This window comes from Phyllostomus discolor, chromosome 13, assembly GCF_004126475.2.
Source record: "Phyllostomus discolor isolate MPI-MPIP mPhyDis1 chromosome 13, mPhyDis1.pri.v3, whole genome shotgun sequence".
NCBI lineage: Eukaryota > Metazoa > Chordata > Mammalia > Chiroptera > Phyllostomidae > Phyllostomus > Phyllostomus discolor.
Genome location: NC_040915.2, coordinates 14,884,230 through 14,904,401, shown reverse-complemented (window position 1 = coordinate 14,904,401; position 20,172 = coordinate 14,884,230). Strand labels below are relative to the sequence as shown.

The 20,172-nt window shown below is 46.3% G+C and overlaps 1 protein-coding gene across 4 annotated transcripts in view; it reads left to right on the top strand.

The window, feature by feature from the left end:
• The window catches only part of FGF1 (fibroblast growth factor 1), a 92,431-nt gene extending 83,688 nt beyond the window's left edge, over positions 1–8,743 (top strand). For 3 of the 4 annotated variants that reach the window (XM_036014700.1, XM_036014699.1, XM_028529044.2), the window contains 2 exons: positions 1,134–1,237; positions 5,464–8,743. In XM_036014700.1, coding sequence (XP_035870593.1) covers positions 1,134–1,237; positions 5,464–5,658 — 299 coding nt within the window. In that variant the 3' untranslated portion in view covers positions 5,659–8,743. The remainder of the gene's footprint in view (positions 1–1,133; positions 1,238–5,463) is intronic. The other variant, XM_036014701.1, reaches the window with a different exon arrangement.
• Positions 8,744–20,172: the final 11,429 nt, after the last annotated feature.

Genomic DNA, 20,172 nt, shown 5'->3' with positions numbered 1-20,172 from the left:
GCACATGTCTAGGTTGCAGGTTCAATCCCTGGTCGAAGCATGTACGGGAAGCAACCAATGGATGCTTCTCTCTCACATCAATGTTTCTCTTTCTCTTCCTCTCTCTCTAAAAGAATAAACACCTCCTTGGTGAGGATTTAAAAAAAGAAAAAATCACCTTCCTCTAGAGCCTCCCTGGGAAGAGAGAACACATGAATAATTACCAAATGGGCATTGGAGTCTGGTTGGTACCCAGCAGCGGGCACAGCAGTCAGTGCAAACTGGGAGAGCATAACTCGGGGAATTCGCAGCCTTGCCCTCAACCTCGAGGCTTCTCAGCCTCCATGCTGGGGACTCTCTGGGCTCACCACTCCGCAGTGTGAAGGGCTGCCTTGTGCACTGTAGGGTGTTCAACAGCATCCCTGACCTCTACCTACTAGATGCTAACAGCACCACCCCACTCCAGGTGGGACAACCAAAACAAGTCCCCGGCCATGACCAAGTGTCCCCTGAAAAACAAATTCGCCCCCAGGTGAGAACCACAGTTTCGTATTCCTGCAATTCCAGGTAAGTGCGTCATTCTCCCAATCAGAAGCCACAGTTTCCCTCTGCCTCTACCCAGCTGGGCTGCCACGGAGGGTGGGGAGTTGATGCAATCTGTCCACGAGAAGCTCCCATGCCTAGAAGGCCGGGGCTGTGCAAAGACACCCCTCAAGGCAGGTTGCTAACTGAGGCAGAACACACTCGGGCTGCCCGGGGGCGCACTCCACAGCACCCCAGCATCGCTGGGCACAGGCGTCCGGGGAAGTGAATGCAGCTTCCTCCCCTGGTTATTTCCCTCCAGGGACAAGGGGAAAGGAGGGCGGTACAGAGAAACGGCGTGGGCTAGGGGAGGCGTGGGGGGGGGCGGGGAAGAGGTGGGCACCCCTGCTTCACCTCTCCTTCTCTGAAAAACATAATTCCCAAGGGACAACTTTATTTGGAGGACAGAGCAAAAGGAACTGTATTTCTCTGTGTTGATTCATCTGAGGCTCATCCTTGAGGGCCCTGAAATGAATGAGCAGAATTTTCCATGGCCAACTGTCCTGGCCGCCGGGCCCTGTTGGCAAAGGCCTAGTGTTTATTTACTTTTTCTCGTGTTATTTTTATTTCAGTTCAGCTGCAGCTCAGTGCGGAAAGCGTGGGGGAGGTGTACATAAAGAGCACCGGGAGTGGCCAGTACTTGGCCATGGACTCCGACGGGCTTTTGTACGGCTCAGTAAGTATGAGGCTGACACGCTTCCAGGCTCGGCCAAGGCCTGTGGTCTCCAGAAATCTTGTTACGTTGGGTGATACACACGATAAAGCAACAATTAGTCTCTGTTTGTTGTTTTTTCCAGCCGGGTTCCCACCCTCGACCCTGCCTTATTTTAGGCACAAACATAAAAAGTTTCTTGTGGTATTCTCTCAAAATACTCAAAACGTATTATCCGACAGACACAGAGGGGACATTGATTGGAATTTCAGTAAGTCATCCATCACTCATTTCAGAATACCTAGTTCCACTGCATTCATTCCTTCCAAACAAGCTTCTTGAATACCCAGCACCTTGTCACAGGTGTGTCCCCTGTGCTTTTTCTAGTAGTTTGCATGCCACACACAAAACTGAAAATGGCCTTTTTATCTTGGAAGGCTCTCCTAAACAAAAAGTTGAATAACTCAATTCCACAGAGATTTACCCAATGCCTCCCGTGTCTTAGTGCGGTCAGGCCCCGACAAGGGTGTAGAGATGAGTGAACCACATCCCTGCCCTTGAGAAGCACAAAGAATTTGTCCACAGGCTAGCATCCTCTGCATTGTCCCCTCCATCCCTCTTACAGTTAGTGCTTCACGCAGGTTTGACTGCGTATATGCTGGTCCGTGTGAGAAAAGAACATGAATACAGGGAAGAACGTGATTCTCCCCTCACTGGTGTCTCTGGTAAAAGATTTGACTGGGGACAGCACTGAAGCCAGCGGCCCCGGGTTTTGAATGACCTTTCTTTGCACCCCAACAACTGATGACAAGGTTTCAGCCGTAAGGCATAGCCCAAGCCCAACGCCTTTCTTCCCTGTATTACGATGTCTACGGAGAGGCAGCCGGGAGAGAATTTTGATCTGGGGCTCCCTTTAACTTGTACCAAATTGTCAGGAGGCAGCAGACACAGGAAACCCTTCTTGATACTCATCTCGGCCAGGATTTAGGAGGTGAACACATTTCGGTTTCTTCTCATGCTGCCCATGAGGGGTCAGGAGATGGGATCACTGGAGTTGTAGGTACTGCAGCTTCTAGTAGGCTGTTTGCTGAACACGGACCAAGTAGGACAACTTCAAAGGGTTTGGAGCCCAGCTCCATAGGCAGTGGATTCTTTTTTTTAGGGTGGTTCTTCCAATTGGCAATAAAATCAATTGACTGATCAATCATTCAATCTCAGGCTCGTAATTCAATCTCACGCCTCCGCCACCTGGGCAAGTGCCTTCCCTACTCTGAGCCTCGTCTGAACCGAGGCGGCTAAGGCACGGTCACAGCCAGCACGCAGGCTGGGAGGAGTCAGAGGGACAATGAACAGGACCTGCAGCCGGTGGGGGTGGGGCACGGCGCTCTGTCACCAGCAGCTGTGAAACAAATAATCCGCTTACACATCCCTTGCCCTCATTATTTCTTAGGTTATATATACAGTTTTATGGGTTTCCCTCCTTTAAATCAGTTTCAATGTTTGTTATAAGCTTCTTTTACTTGTATAAAAGTACTGGGGGAGAACCTCCCAAACCTGACTTTTCCCCTAGGCTCCAAACACCCTCTTCTCCCTCCATAGTCCTGGCTGTCACTGAAATGCACCTGAAATTTTCAGGTGATCTTAATATACTATGCCTCATAATTTTTATACTTCCCCATTGATAAAGACAAGCCCTAACATATCTCAGAGCTCTGCCTTGTACTCTTAACCGATTTTAGGTATCAGTCCCTCCTGATACGAACTTGTATGTGTGTGGAAAGGGCATATTTATTTTTTTTAAATAAGTTTGAAAGGCCATATACCAAAACATTAATTTATCTCTGTGGGTGGTCAGTGGCTGATTGTATCATATGTGAATGCCTTCCTGTATTTTCCAAATTTTCTACAGTGGGTACATGTCACCTATGTAGTGGGCAGGGGAAGGGGGAGCATGCTAAATATAGAAATGAAAACAATTGCCATGCATCAGCTGTTACTTCCCAGGCCCTCAGCATTGCTCCAAATGCGTAAGAGGGGCTGACAAACCCTGGCGGGGGGCGGATGCAGCACCTTGGATCTGGCCTGTTGACTCAGCCTCTGAGTCAGTCAGTCTCTGTGTGTCTGCTGCCCTCGTGTAGTAGAGACGTCGGGAGGGGGTGTGGCCCTCCTCAGCTTCGTCACCGTCATCGTCACCGTAAACAGGCCCAGGGCCCTCCAAGGGGCGTCACAGGGTGAGCCCTCCCTACAGGGGAGTGGGCAACCCCCACAGGTCCAAGGCTGCCAGCCTCCTCCCACCCCGACAAGGAGCCTCCAACACCGATGTCTGGATAAGCTCCTTTAGAGGCAGGAGAGTCACCCAATTAAATAGCACAGCAGTGTCCCACCTCGTTCCAAAATGATCCAGTGTCTCACCCAGCTGTCACTGCACTCGACTGGGAATGAATAAGCAGCAGCACGCTGAGTTCCTCACCAGTCAGAGATGACTTCACTGAGGGCTTTACACCAGCTCCACAGTCGAGTTCACTGCCTCGTTGGCAAGCACCTGTTATTTGCAGGGCTCTATGTCTGGGGTAGACAGAAGGCTGACAGGACCCCACCTCTTCCCTCAGGAGGGCTTACCGTCTAACAGACAGATGTGCCCACAAATAGAGAATGCTACTGCAGGAGAACCTCCCAATAGGAGAACCGACTAATGGGACTGGAAACCACCAGAAAGGGACTCACCAACTACTGTTGGTAAAGTCGTACTATAGAGACCACATGACTTGGAATTGGAGCCAAATCAATATACAGCATAAGTATATTGGTCTTAACGCACCTAACTGGTTTATATTCAAATATAATAAATGTATTCTAAAATCCTGACAAACATGAAGTTCAATTAACCGGGGTTCCTCCCGCTCTCTAACAAATGCATACCAAGTAAAATTAAAAATTTTTGGTAGACTTTTTTAAAGTAACTGCCCTATTAAATATGTTACAGCTATCTTTCCAGCTTAATAAATTTATAACTGAATTGGATTCCACTATATGTATGTATCACTATCTACTTAACCAATCACCTTTCCATGGATATTTAGGTTGCTCCCAATTTTTTACCCTTATATCCAAAGATCACCCTTGAAAAGACCGTTTTATACTTGCTCCACTGTCTCCTAAGGGTCCATTCCTAGAAGTGAAATTGCCGGGTCACAGGCAGTGCATAGTTAAAACTTCGATGCATTTCGCCAAACTACCCTCAGAAAGTTTCCCCCAATGCATCTCACCAACAGTGCACGAGAGTGCCTGTTTCCCACACGCTCACCAATACTAACTTGCAAATCTTTTTTTTGCTTTGCAGATATCATTGCCAACATATGTTATGTCATTTTTTAATTTGCATTTTCTTGCTAGTGAGATTGAATGTTTTCATAGGCTTACTGCCCGTTTTTAAAACAACAGACACAGCATGCCATTTTGATAGCATCATAAGTCTATACCCATCTGGTCTTATCTGCTTCTCTGTGTGTGCACGCACACGGACACAAGGAGGTGGTGTGTTCACCACCTGGGCACAGCTGCCTAGATCTGGGCAGGTGGGCTTCGGGTGGTTTTACTTTTTTCTTTCTTTTTTCAAAGTAAAATTGTCATTTTCAAAAAGCACATTTTTTTCATAAATATTAAAAGAGAAAGCTACTTTTTTTAACTTTCAGTTCCAGGATATGATTTGAACTCAGGACACATTTTGTGCAAGCAGGTATGTGCTTAACAACGCTAGGGTAAAAATCCTGTTCTTGTTAGTGAAAATCACCAGAATGGAAAGTAATAGTAACAGGTTTTCATTCATTCTTCAAGTCCAAACTTAAAAGCTTCCACTGCACCAGTCTGCTTTTACCGGTTCTGAACGTTTTTCATGGTCATGCCTGCATGCCAGGCCTCTACAGTGACAGAAGCCCCTCCCCCCCCTTAGAGTACTCAGAGTCACTCAGGATCTCCCCATTGGCACACTACAGGGTCCTGAGGACAACGATGGAAGGGGAGCTTACAGTAACAGCAAATGTATATTGAAGGCTGGTTAGACGCTGGGTCCTATTCCAAGTCTCATTGCCAGGCCCAGAGCTAGGCTCCGTCAGCATCCCACTGTTACTGAAGAGGGAACTGAGGCACAGAAAGCCTCAGTCATTTGCCCAGGGTCACATAGCTTTAAGCAGAGGAACCTGGCTTAAAACCACTCACTGATAGTTCCACTGTTTTCTGGTTTTACTTTGCAGCAAACACCAAATGAAGAATGTTTGTTCCTGGAAAGGCTGGAGGAAAACCATTACAACACCTACACGTCCAAGAAGCATGCAGAAAAGAATTGGTTCGTGGGGCTGAAGAAGAATGGAAGCTGCAAGCGTGGCCCCCGGACTCACTACGGCCAGAAAGCAATCTTGTTTCTCCCCCTGCCAGTCAACTCTGATTAGAGAAGTCTGCTCTGGGCGCCAACCACTCCGGAGGGGTCCTCACCAGCTGACCCCAGGTTGTTCCCTTGACCATTGGCTGCGCTACCCCCTGGCCCACAGAGCCTGAATCTGTATGCAGTGTACTCCTAAAACACCCAGTTCATTTTCTTGCAGAGCTCTTTACCCCAGCACAGTTAGGAACAGAGGGGACCAAATTGCTTTGAGGGGCCAATTGGCTGGTTGGTCAGGGTCTGCTTTGGAGGTGCAGTTGCCTCTGGGCATCTGCTGCAGGCTGAGCCTCTCAATGCACAGGTGGGGCCAAAAGAAGTGTGTTCATTGGCTGCCCAGTGGGTCATTAGTAACAGCAATCGATTCCCTCTACTGAGTAAACCCTGCCCACAATTCCCCCAAACATCCAGCGTGACTCCCTTCCGCCCTATATTAGCAGATGCCCCACAAACATTAGCAGAGAAGCTTATGGCTAGGTCAGCGGAAGGCAGAGTTCCACAGTAGAAACAGGGACTAAGAAATCCTTCCTCAAGAACGGAAGGGATTAAAACGGCAAAGGGAGACTTCCGGTGGGTGGCTTAGAAGGATGGGATCTCAGTGCGGCATCAATGAGGGAACAGGAGGCTCAGGCACAAGAAGGCAGAATCAATGCCAAGCGATGGAAGTCCTTATGAGGCCTTGACCTTCCGAAAGTTATCGGGCAACAGGAAGCCCCTGGATGATGTCAGGGGGACAGCAGGAGAAGTGGGTTTTTGATCAAGGACATTGGATATTGGTGAACTCATCTGGGTCCGGGACGTGGCTATGGCAGTGAAGAGAAAGGAAGGGAAACGCGGGCTGAGGGGCCGTTATCTTCTCCACAGGATGGGTCTAGAGGTGAGGACGAGAGAGAGAGGGACACCCTGAGCTGAGCCTGGCCACCAGGACACGGAGGCTTCTGGGTCCCGGGACGGTGCTGACAGGCCACACGGGGGAGCGAGTTTGGATGTCGATTCTGGCCCAGTGGGTCTGGGGTGCAATGGTGACATCTCTAGCCCCCAGGCGCTGTAGATGCTGCTGCTGTCCCCCACCATTCTTCCGGTGGAGGTGTGACAGGTGGTAGCCAGGTGAAGGTGGCTCAGCCCTCCCACCGGCCCCCTCTCCCTCATCCCGAAGAACACAAGCACTCGGGCGGCATTGGCGGCGTGACGCCTGTGCTGAGGTGCTTCGGCCCATTGCCTATAAAATGCCCCTTGAGAAGATAAACAAGAGCGTACTTCAAAAATGTTAAACCCTCACCAACAGCTTTTCCCAAGAGACCATTTGTGTTACGATCACTTGTATAAATACGCTTCCTGCTTAAAGTAAACTTGACCCAAGTGGCTAGCAAATTAGAAGCACCATTCATCTTTGACATACGATACTGTTGCCCTATGAAGGTGTTTAATAAGCCATTTAAATTTACTGTGAGGCTGTATGTTTGAATCACATTTAAAAATATATAGCTCAAAGGCAGTTAAACTGACTAGCATGTAGCCACTGAGTGATACTAGGGTACAATGTATAAGCTACTCAGTTATCTACTACCTGTACTACAGTTACCTGTAAAATGAGATTTTTCCTTTGTTTCCCACTGTGCTGTTAGAAAATTTGTCTTTGAAAATGGAGATTCTTAAGTAATGATGTGATAATTGTGGATAAAAACTGATGCGAGTGTTAGCTCATGTTTTATAAGGAAATGAAGTTATTATTCACTGAAAAAACAATTCCTAGTTGAGCTGTCATATTGAGAACGGGAGAAAAATGACAACTGGTGAAAGTCTGAAGCAGTGGCGAGACTGAGGAACTGAACCAAGTTAACACGACCGTGAATAATACCATCTTGCATTTGTTTCTACAGCAAATGATGTCATAGCTTCTTTTTGTAACTTGGGTAAGACAGTTCTATTTTATATTCATAAATCTTTGCAGGCAAGTTAGGGATAGTACAGTGTGGCTTGACATCTCTTTACTACAAAGATTTGGCCAGAAAAAGGTACCCAGAGAGGAAATCCAAGATATTTATAATGGTCCATAATTTTTAGTGCACGGATCAAATTCAAGTATAACACTGGCCAAGCAAATGTAAATGCCGATGCTAACAGACGAGATGGAAGCCCGTGGGCTCAGAGGCCCCGAGCCTCATGGAAGAAACACTGCTGTGACCTCAGCACCCTCGGGCCAGCCCCCACTCGTGGACGTGCCCCTGAGTGTTTATGAAGTGCCCACTGTGTGTCTGGCAGTGTCCTGGGCACGGGGGCCCCTGGGAACCTCATCTGTCTGGTTTGCTGCTGTATTCGCTCCCAGGGCATTCGACGTGTGAAGAAAGATGCTGTGGATTCATTTCTTTCAGTCAAGTAAACACAGACTTTTGCAGGCTCCTGCTGAATACACAGCAGGTCCCAGAAACCCAGGTGTGGGAAGAATTAGCAACCCCTGGCATAAAACAAAAACCCCTCTCCAGGTGTCAGAGGACACGGCAAGGTGAGCCCAGCTTTGTCAACTGCGGAACTGTGTCAGCTCACTTTCCGGTCAGGAAGAGAGCCAGTCAGGTCTGGGAGGAAGGGGGCGGTCAGCGGCCCCTCGCGCCCGTTTGGAACATGCTCCAGTTCCTTGAACATGGAGCATCCCTGCGGCTCTCTCTCTTCCTTGACTCAGTCATGCAGCCATCTGCCTGTCCCAGGCCTCTCGTGGGGGGTCGTTTTCAGGCTGACTGGTACGAGTTGCCTGACGTTCTGCAGGAAACATCAGGAGTGTGTTTGCTTTCGACTGTTTTCAGTGTGCTGGCGGAGGCGGTGGAGACTTGTTGCCTCCAAAGGGAGGATGAAGCCTCCTGTGGCCAACAGCGTGTACTCACAGAAACTGCGGCGGCATCACGTGGCACTGAAGGTCAGGTCCTTGCTTTGCGTCAGAGGCGACGGAGCCCAAGACCTCAGCCTCGTAGACGTGATGCCTAAACCAGCCAAGCTCCTGGGCTGCAGAGCAGAACTCTGATGAAGATGCCTGTCATTTCACATCACTGTCTCTCTCTCTTTGTTTGCACCTTACAAATATTAATAAATGTTCCAACAGATAATAATATAATGTCCTGAGTTTCTTTGCATCACGGTATGTCCTCTTCCTGTGGAAGGGCTTCCCCCAGCACCCTGAGGGTGGCTGCTTTGTTTGCTGCACTTAGCTTGTCGCCAGATTCGAAACCTTAGAGGCCAATAGGAAAAGGTAAGGTAGCAACATTCTTCGTTTTGTTTGGAAACCTAAGGCAATATTGATGCTTTCCTAGGGATCCACTAAGAAAACATTTTCGGGAAATTTGCCCCCTCAAGAGCCAAGCACCGTAACTAACTCAGTCAACAGTTTATGTTCATAGTATAAATCATACAAAATTATGCTACTATTGTGGAATTGACCAGCCTGTTCTTAGTCAAAGGTATGTGATCTAAAAAAAAAAAAACCTCAAGGACTGATTTACGATTATAACTCTATGATAAGAGGCATATCTTTTACCTCTAAGAGCTTTAATGTGGGACTGTAGTTCCTCCAGGAGATTTTCTGACATCACACTAAGCAACATCTCCTTAAACTTCTGAATCTTACAACTTCTTACTCTCAGGCGAAAGTACCCTTTGCCTACACGTCACAGCAGAATCAGATCACACACATGCACACTCACATGCACACATGCACTTACCCCTGTGCACACTCATACTCACACATGCACGTGCACCAGTTCAAAAAGAAGTTGGGCAGTGTTTGCTCACTCTGCCAACTGCACACCAAAACCAGTTCCTCTGTTTCCTTTTAAAGTTGCCTGAAACAATATTTTTCTACTTTTTGGAGCCTGGTTCACACTGTGCATGACATTTTCCATCAACCCAGCAAATACATACTCTTGTACATACACATACAATTGAAACAAAAAAAGGCACAAAACTATGTGTATGAGATGCACTCAGATTTTTCTACTGGGCCACAACATTAATGGGTCACAACCAAAGTTTTAAAAATGGCCTAAACATTCTCCTTCCCCAAAACAAGACTCAGTTACAATCCTACGTTTGTTTTTGAACAAACAAGACCAGGGGACGTCCTGCTACCCAGAAACCACCATTTCTAAGGGCTTGGTGAATTCTTTCAGCTGGTTTGCTGCTAATCGTGTGAAATGAATGAAATGCTGCAGATTCCAGGGCTGCCCGGTGTTCCTCCAGCGCTGGTCCTGGCAGATTCCTGCTCCCAGAGCCCCGGGGACTCGGACCCCCTCCTTCCTTGGGATTCTCAGCGCTGTGAGCCGCTCCCTCCTAACTCCCACAGTCTTCACGCCATTCCTCTCTTCTGCCCCCCTCCCCCACCCAAATTCCTACTTCATAACCATTTCTAAATAAGACATGACAAGGAGACTGAGCCAGGAAAAAGCTAGAAACCCAGCCCCCAACACTTTCTAGAAATCACCGTATTCTCTACCCTCGTCTCTACCCAAAATGACTGACATACGCCATTATAAACGCCAAGATAAACGCCATTGTCACTGGTAAGCATCTTACACAGGGATTTAAAAAGTCTCATCTTTGCGGAGTCAACTAAGAAAAGTAGCTCCATGTTCTAAGTGTTTGAGGGGCTTAGGGTAGCTGAGAATTGGCCTCTGACGGGTGAGTTGGACCGCAAAGAGAACAATGTGAGTAGAGTCACCACTTTTCATATGTGTCTGAGGGATGTCCTATCTACCGTGGGGTGGGTGGGGGAGGGGAACCCTAAACCCATAGCACTTTGGGGTTTGCTATATTAACTTGTATGGTAGAGATGACAGATCAAACAAAGATGTGCCTTCAACTGCACTTTCACAAATTAATAAAAACTACTTTCAGGACTAGTAGTGCAATGTAGAAATGCTTAAGCCCAACCAAGCAGTGGGACTTGCATGTTCTCCATTTCAAAATTACCAGGGATTTGACAACCATTAACATGGAAACGATGGCTCATAAAATGTAGCATCTCCCCTCCCTACTCTACTCCCTAAACCTGTTCTCCACGCCCAGAAAGAAACTCCTGTTGCCACTGTAGGTACGACTCATTCTAACATCCAGGGAACTTGGAGCCTGAGACGTGGGGTCTGACATCGGGCACTCTGTCCCGGGGATTCACTGACACTCTCTCCAGTCACCAGGGACATTTACTGGAGGACTATTGGGATCTCTCTGTAGCATCGCACCCACTTTGTGGTTGACGGATTGACCGTGACATGCTACACTGTGGGCTTTCCGCCCCAGTTATACAATTAAAAAGAGAAACCAGGTCACCCGAGGCCTGAAGCTGAGGGGAAGGGGGTGCTTTACAAAATGCACATATTGTAGGACCCAGTTTTGGGGTCTTCTGATGGCTCTGAGAATGCCTGTGATGTGGGGAGGAGGCATTTGCCAAATTGCTTCCTTCTCCCTCGGCTTCCCACCATCACACATGCTAAATTTACACCTTCGGCAGCTAAACATGGGTGTTGATTTTATTACATAAACAAGCAAAACCTCACCATGTCCTTGATGTGCTTTTCTATCAGCCTTAATGAAGGGTTGGGCTTCCCTGTTTGGAGCTGTCTTCACTGTCAGGCTTGGCTCCCGGGGCCGCCGTGTGTGGGGATGCGGATGCAGGCAGGCAGTGTGTGCGAATCATCACAGAAACACACTTCATTATGGTGTTCGTATCTCATGTTGTTGTCCTGCCTTAGGAAAAAAATTATTTTAGTCTGACCAAGAGATACATGAGAGCAAGATGCTAGACTATTTTACTGTTGTGCCTTAGCCCAAAACTTTTTCTCAAAAAAAAAGTAGGAATGTTGTTATATACTAACCTGTTTCATATAGATTGTAAAAGCAGGAGTGTTTACAGCCTGGGAATGTCAACTAACTGTTAAGAATCTAGCAATTTTGTGTAGAATGAATGGTAAAACCTATGGCATTCTCAAAATAGAACATCTGTATTAGAAATTTTGGTTCTGAACTGGGAAATGGCACAGGTTTTAGAGCTGGCCAGGTGATTTCTAACAACACAGGACAAACGGGAAGTCTGGGGCAGTTGTGCAGAAGGGACAACTTAGAGGAAAACCTTGTTTCTATATTCTTGGTGCTGCCAGAATATGTTATACGATATTTAATTGAAGTGGAGAAGAGAGATGGATATTATAGATTGCTTTAAAATGTTTAACGCCCAAGTAACTTGAACATCTGGGAGGTGTCTGACAGGGCAGAGGGCTACCTTGAACAGTGAGGTCCTCAAGCATTAACAGCAGGCCCTGCTGGTGAGGCTCAGTGGATTGAGCGCTGGCCTGTGAACCAAAGGGTCGCTGTTAGTGCACATGCCTGGGTTGTGGGCCCAGTCCCCAGTAGCGGCGTGTGAGAGGCTACCACACATTGATGTTTCCCACCCTCTCTTTTTCCCTTCCTTTCCCCTTGTCTAAAAATAAATAAATAAAATCTTTAAAAAAAAGAATTGACAGCAGCAATAAGGTGAAAATGAAGTCACTTTCCTCAATTCCCTCACTGACTCATCTGTTCATCAAGCATTTACTGAGTGTCCACCACTGTGTCAGTCAGGATCCAATCAGGAGGTAGAAACCACACCAGAAATTTGAGTGGGAAAATTTTCATGGAAAGCATTATTAACTGCTAAGAGGGTAAAGGGATAGCTAAAGGACACTGGAACGGTAGGTGTAGGGAAGCAGGTGTCATCCTCAAGGCTGAGGAAGCACTGAGGGAAGAGACAAACGTAAAAGCTGGTCTCCTCTCCAGGATGAGGTGCAGACTTCAAGGGACAAGGGATGGTTGTGGCCCCCAGGACAGTGGAGGATCTCGCTGCGGTGCTTCAAGGGGCTCCCCACTGGGGTCCCAGTGGAACTCTCGGAAAGCAGTGTGCTGGGGCCTCGGACCACTGGGTCTCCCTCAGGAAGCTGTCCATCTGGCCGCTGTGTCTGTCACAGGAGCAAGAAGTGAAGCACATGAACCCCAAAGAGAAGCCCCTTCCTCTCGCAGTGTCTCTCCAGTGCCCTCTGCTGACAAACCTGAAGTTGCATCAGCTGGCAAAGGAGAAATGCTTCCAGGGGCCAGCTCCAGTGCCACAAAATGTGGCAGAGGAGGTGGACTTGGAGCACAGGCGACACACTGACGACTGGCCAAACCGTGACTGAGACCCTGGGCCTGACACAGTGTTAACAGATGGGTAACTGTGGTCCTTTCCGCTGAAAAGCTTATGATCACCGTGAAGAAAGCCTCTACGTGAAATTTGGGACCAATTTTTTCTGGCTTTTCCTTTTTAAAAAGCTACTATCTTTCTAAGAACTCTGAAGACCACCACGTGTGTTCAAGTATATGTTGTTACGTCATTCCCTAATTCAGATCCACTCAAAGCAACATGATGCACATGTACAGAAGAAGATCGCTTTGGAGCCAGAATGTTCTACGTCTACAGAGTTCCAACCTGTCTCTACTGCATGCATCCATACGGATGAGCCTCAAAAGAAACCTCACCCTTCTTTCTCATTATCTGATCTGTGGCTGGCCTGATGTCACTTGGGAGGGGCCCTTGTTGAGTCATGACACTGTTCATTCAGTCACTTGTCCAGTCTTTCAACGAATATTTATTGAGGCCTAAATATGTACCACTCCTAGTAGGTAGAATGGCGCACAAAATAAAGCTCTTTCCTGGAGCTTACAATCTAGGGAGGGGAACTATATGAACATATCTCCCAAATTTTAGTCATTTGCATACTGCTTTGAAAATTGTGCCTGTATGCCCACCGCCTGCAACTCACACGGCTATGGAAGGCGGATTCGCAGTTTTATCTACTTTAGGCCGACTGTAAGCAAAAATACTCACGAAAGGACAGGCTACTAACTATACAGATATTTCTTTTCTAGTACACATTAAAATAAATGTATGACTCTAAAGTTAAAAAGTGAACGCCTGCACACTATTTGTGTCACATGCATACACTACCCTTTAGGCAGCAACTGCGCAGAGGGTCCCATAGAGAAGGGTGGAGGCGCAGGTGCGACAAGCGCCTACAGAGGAGAAGTGGCCAGTGTCCTCAGAATATGTGACAGGGACACTGGACTTACCCAGGGGCTTCCGTGAGGAAATGAGCTGGCCTCTCACAGAACAGGAAGCCTGGACTGGGTATAGCGGGGGAGTGTGGGTTGTGAAGAGCATTCTGGACAGAGGGAGCAGCTTGTGCTAAGGCCCTGTAGCTGGAGGAAACACAATGCCAGTGAGACCCATGAGTGGAGAGCAAGGGGCAGGGGGCGAGGTGTGAGCTGAGGCCAGGGACAGACAAGGAAATCTAAGCGGACTCCACTCTCCAGCAGCTGCAGATAGCCAGGTGGAAGCTATATATACATAATCACTCTCTCTCCCCACGCAACTGAATTATAAAACTTTTCTAAACCCTCTGCCAAAGGACACAAATAATCAGTATCAACATGCATGTTTCTGGCTTGGGTTCAGTTCCGAGACTGTGAAATGTATTCCAGACTTGGAACTTTGGGGCTGAGGTTGTATTTGCTGAATACTTAGATCTTTCCCTGAGGCTTTCATTCATTCCATCCAGCAGGTGGAGTAAGGGAAAGTGCTTTCTCTTCCCAGCAAATTCCTCACATCCAAAAAGAAAAGCAAGGCTTGCCAGCATAGCCAAGGGTGAGAGATACAACAAGGAGGCCCTGATTGTGTGTTGGAGTCTCATTCGCATGGAAAACATGAACTCATTAGCTTCTTATTTCCATGCTTCCAGAAATTCTGAATTTTGACATTTCCGTCCAAGTTTGGTTAGCTATGCTATTAATCAGTCCAAAAATAAATGAAGCGGCTTAAAAAAAAATCACACAACCAAAAACCACATCCTTCACAAGATAGAAAAACAGAAAGGAAACTTGGAAATTCTTCAGAGATGGTGCCAGTCTCGGGGCTTTGGCTGGCTGGAGATGTCTTAATCTGGGCATAAAATAGATAATATAAACATGTTTATACAAATCTAAGAGAAAAAACTCAGTAGCCCACATTACCTCGCAGATACCAGCTTCTTAAAGTCCTATGGTCAAAAAGTGACCTCCTATAGTCCTGGCCATGTGGCTCAGGTGGTGGGAGCATCATCCTGCACGCACGCATGCGCACGCACACACACGTACACACGCACACATTGCAGGTTCCATCCCTTCAGGTCACATACCTAAACTGTAGATTTGATTCCTGGTCAGGGTGCATACGAGAGGCATGTGATCAAGTTTCTCACTCACATTGATGGGTTTTTTCTCTCCTCTTTCTCTCTCTTCCTAAAATCCATAAACCCTTGAATGAGGATTTAAAAACAGAAAAAAAATGTGATCTCCTATAAAGAACAAAGACACCAAAGAGACAGAAAGTGGATAGAAATAGATTATTTTTAGCATTCTGGTTTCTGTAAGAAACGTGACAGATGCGATCTGTCAACCACTCTGAATTGATCTCATTCCCTTTTCTAGAAGGTCCAGAGACCTACCTGCCTTCCTGACAACCCCCCCAAAAAGAAGAAACCTCCTGAATCCCCGCTTTGGAGAAGGGAGTGTAACCCAACTCCCAGGAAGGAGGAAACTACTACTCGTACTACTGAGGAGTCCACAAAATAGCAGGAGACTGGGGTATAGAAACCGATCATTAGGATGCGACACAGGAGAGTGCTAAGAGAAATTCCCACAAGACCCAGGTGGGAGGGATGTTTAGCATAACCGCAACCAGAGGAGAGAGCATGTGTCAGGACACGGGCTTGCAGAGAAGAATGGGGCGTTGAGAGAAGAGTGAGCAGCGTAACTAGACAAGGGCAAGGCTGGTAAGGTGAGCTCTGGAGAAGCTGTGAGGGTTCTTGATTGCAGAACTAAGCTTAAATTCTCTGCCTTTGGGCAAGAAGAAACCAATGGAGACTTTCTCCAGGTAAGTCATAACTCCACATCTACATTGCACAGAGGAAGCTCTGGCTGCAGTGGAAAAGAAGATGGGAAAACCAGTCAGAAGGCTTGGTTTTGAGATAATAAGAACCGGAATCGGTGGTGGTGGTGGTGGTGATGACGACGATGGTGATGATGATGACGATGACGATGGTGTTGATGATGGTGGTGGTGAGGGTAATAGTGATGATTTTCTTAGCCCCCAAAACAGACCCTGAGACAACGGCGTGGGTGCAGATTGGGGGGCGATGCTAAGACGCACACGAGAAACGTAAGACAGAAGAAGGGCCAACGAAAGGGTACACCACTGAGCAGGCTACTGCCGTGGACAAATGGGCTCTGGCGGGCTGTGGAGGACACACCCCGGGGTTTCCCCAGCAAGGGAAGTGGGGTTCTCATCCACTAGTGCCATCCTTCTCTAGGGGAGGGCTTCCATTGGAGGCACTTCTGGGCTGCTCTGCCTCCAGACCAGGCAACCCCCTGCAACACCCATGGAAGTTCTTGGGCAGAGGAAAAGAAGTAGGCAGGCCCCTGAGGTGGATGCAGTCAGTTTGTATGGGGACTGTCTATCAGGGCTGCACATGAGCTCAGAAGTGGCTGGAGGGATATAAGGCACAGCACAATGACAGGGATGATGATGACGACAATTCTAGTTGCAGTAGGTAACTTTTGCTGAGTGCTTACCATGTGCCAAGTATGGTGCTAGGCATTTCATTTAAATACATTATCAGTCTTTTCTTAAACCCCTAGGAGGTGATGGTGCTGTTAGTACCCCCATTTTATAGATGGAGAAACCAAAGCAATGAGAGATTATGTGATGTGTCCGAAGTCACACAGGTGGTGAGGGGTGAAGCCCACCCTTGAGCCCACACCTTCCATCACTACTCCGTGCTGCCTCTGAGAGAACGGCAGTGAGCTGGGAAGGCGGTGCGGATCTGAGAATGATTCAGGACAGTGCAGTCCAACAGGATTTCCTGTAACAATAGAAATGACACCCGTGCTGGCCAGTGTGGTGTCCACCAGCCCCATGTGGCTCTCGAGCACTTGGAAATGTGACTAATGCAACTGAAGAATCAAAGTTTGAATTTTATTTCACTTTAATTAATGTAAAGATCCACATGTGGCCTGTGACTACTGCACTGGACAGTGTACCTGTATGAGGTGGAATAGGTGGCCCTTGCAGAAGGTGAGGATGACTGAGAACTTGACCAACAAAGTGACTTTCTGAAGCATCGTGATGTGTGTCTCAGTCAACTAAGTAGGAAGGATATTAAAGTGGTGAAGTGAATGAATTTTTAATTTTACATTTAAAACCTTTTTATCAAGGGAGTGCAGACAGAGAGCCTGGAAAGGCACGGAGCACTGCAGGTCGTGCCGCAGAAGACGGCAGTCCCCTTTCCCACCCGCACGCCCGGGCCGCTCACCGAGGCCACTGCCCTCCTTTCTCCTGACAGTTCGCTTTTGTGTTTCTCAACAACGTGTCGATGTTTCATTTCTTGATTTTTCTTCACTTTTAAACAATATTTATTGGCTTCATTTATGGAAGACAGGGATGTAGCCTTCCACCCTCTTCACCGATGGCTGTCCACAAGCACGTACATAGCCTCCAGCTCATCCCTGGGCCCTCCCCCGCCTCCATAAAGTATATCACTGGTTAGTTCAGGATTCAGTGTTTAAGAGGGTAAAATTATATAACTAGTAGTTAGTTAGATATAAGCCACATGGGTGATTGCACGTCTTTTATTCTACAAGTTTTTTGTTTCCTCCATTTTCAACTTATTCATTGCTAATTCAGCCCCAAACTTTCTGAGAAACTCTAAAAGAACCTCTGAATACAATCAACCACATCATTCATCAGTTCAGTTCCTCACTTAGATGGCCCTCCTGGACCCATCCCCTCTGTGAGGCTGTTCTCATGGCCTCCTGCAGAGCTTCCCACCACCGGTTTCTTCAGACGCCTTGTCCCTCTGTCCCAGGGACAGATGTGCATTTCAGACGTGCTGTTCCGGGGTCCCATGTGATCCTCTTTTTTGATTTAGCCCCTGCCCCCACTTATTAATGGAAACTTAGTTTCTATATGGCCTCTGTTCCTGAAAATGTCTTCATTCTAACCTTATACTTGTTTGACAGTCTAGCTGGGTGTGGAAGTCTCAGAAAATCACCCTTCCTCTGAAGCTCAAAGGCATTGCTCTTTTGTCCCTAAGCTTACAGTACTGATGTGAGGAAATGTGACACCATTTGATTCCTGATCAATTGAATGTTACCTCTTCTCCTCGCTGGATGTTTTCAATATCTTCTTTGGCTCCAGTGTTTGAAATATTATAATAATGTGCTTTGTTTTAGATTTGTAGTGGGCTCTTTCAATCTAGAAATGTATGACCTTTGGTTCCAGGGAATTTTCTGGTAAAAATTCTCAGGTAATTCTTTCCTTTCCATTTACTTATTTCATTTTCTCTCCTATTTCCTACATGTACACACACACACACGCACACACACACACACAATACAGAGAGAGAGAGAGAGAGAGAGAGAGAGGGAGATACACATTCTATTGGTTCTATTGCTTTGGAGATCCTTGATTAATACAATTTGTTAAGTATGAAAATAGTGATGGTTTTGTAAAGAAAAGCCTCATTTTTTTTGTACAATGTGTGTTAAAGTACATAGGGGTAAAATGTCATGATGTATATAATTTGCTATACAATGCTTCAGCAAACACACACGCACACTCAGATAAAGCAAATATGGCAAAATGTTAGCACTAGTAAATGCAGATTATGAGTGTATGAGTGTGCATTGTACCTTCTTTTTACTTTTATGTTCAAAATTTCCCAGAATAAAAATTTGAATTAAACGAGAAAATGAAAAACCAAAGCAGTATGTGGGAACTGGCAGATTTGGGGTTCATCTCATTTTTCATGTTAACCATGTAAATGAGGTTTTAAAAGATCCTGGAGGGAGTGGGCGGCAGAGGAGACTAAGTCTTGAGTTGGAGAACTATAATTGAGACTACTACTAACCAGGATTTTCAAAGAGTTATACTGTCAGTAAAGGAATGGAGCAGAGGGAAAGTCTACCATTGGCCTAGGATGTGACTGTCCTCAGCTCTGTATCATGAAGAGGAAAGGTTTCCTTCTAAGAATTTATAATCATGGATCTGTCCTCAAGTAGAATTGGGCTATAAATTTATACTATCTTCCTGGCCTAGGAACCCCTTGCCTTAAAAATTAATAAAAGACGGTGGTCTATGATATTCTTTGGACACCAGGTAAAAGCAAACAAAAACCTCTCTGCAGATTCAAAACCCCAAATTAGGAAGTATGATTTTTCCATATTTAATGCGTTGCCAATCCCTGCTCATAATCCAAAAATTACCTATAAAAAGTTTAATGAGAAGAGTCAGCAGGTACAACAAATGACAACACTGAACACCTGAGAACTTCAGATACTGGGATGACTGGAAGTCAACTGGATATAGATCATAAAAAATAAGTATATTTAAAGTAATCAAATACGTGTTTCAAAAGCAACTTATACTTTGAGAAATAAAAAGACTATCATGAGCACAAGGCACATTTAGCTCGGAAAGCGATCAAACAGAAGTTCAAAAGAAAAATAGAGATACTTACATTGAAAATTTAATGGGTGGACTACTTCCAAAAATGTCAGAGGAGTGAAGTGGTCATGAAACACTCCCAGAGAAAACAATGACAAAAACAAGATTTAAAAAGTCTTTAAAAAAAAAAAGAGTAACTATTTAAAGACCCTGGAGAAGTTCCAAAATCAGACAGAAGTAGAAGGGAAGTTTAATTTCAAAAGTCTGCCGCAGGAAGGGGTAAGAATTGAGAGTTTATGTCTTCCTGGCTTGAGGGTGATGCCCAACTCTTACAGCTATAGCTATAAAAAATAGCAGTGGAAAACCACAGCCTTACCAGCTGAAGTAAAGCTATCAGGGCTTAAGGCTGAAAATGTATCTAGAAATCTACAGGAAAAGTACTGGCAGCAGAAAAGCCACAGAAGGAGTATTAAACTCTGAGTATGAACTCTATCCAAATCCTTGGCCAAGAGCTAAACTATGCATGTGTGGGAGGAGGCCTTAAATGGCTCAGTGAAAAAAATGGGCAGAAACCAGGAAGAAATCTGCTTTTGAATAACAGAGCTAGGCATGGCCCTATCTATAAATTCACTGCCTTTTTATATTTTTTTAACTAAATGAACTTCCCAACCATGCACAAGTTAGGTGCCAGAAAGTTGAATCTCACCGGCTTAAAATGTCGGAGGCAGAACACAGAATTAATGAAACAGCTAGAGACTGGGGAGAGGGAGTCTCTAGAAACAAGAAAATAAAAAGACAGTGACTTTCATCTCTGTGGAAATCCTTCAATAACCACCCAATTACACAGAAACACAGAAAACTCCCAGAGGGCCAGGCAAGAAAAAGTAGAGATAGGAAACCATAGGACAGAGATGTGAGCTGCTGCGTATCAGAAGGGTGACAAAGTCTGCATTAGAGTCCAGGCAAGTTAATTGCCTATTAGAAGAAAAAACAAACAAT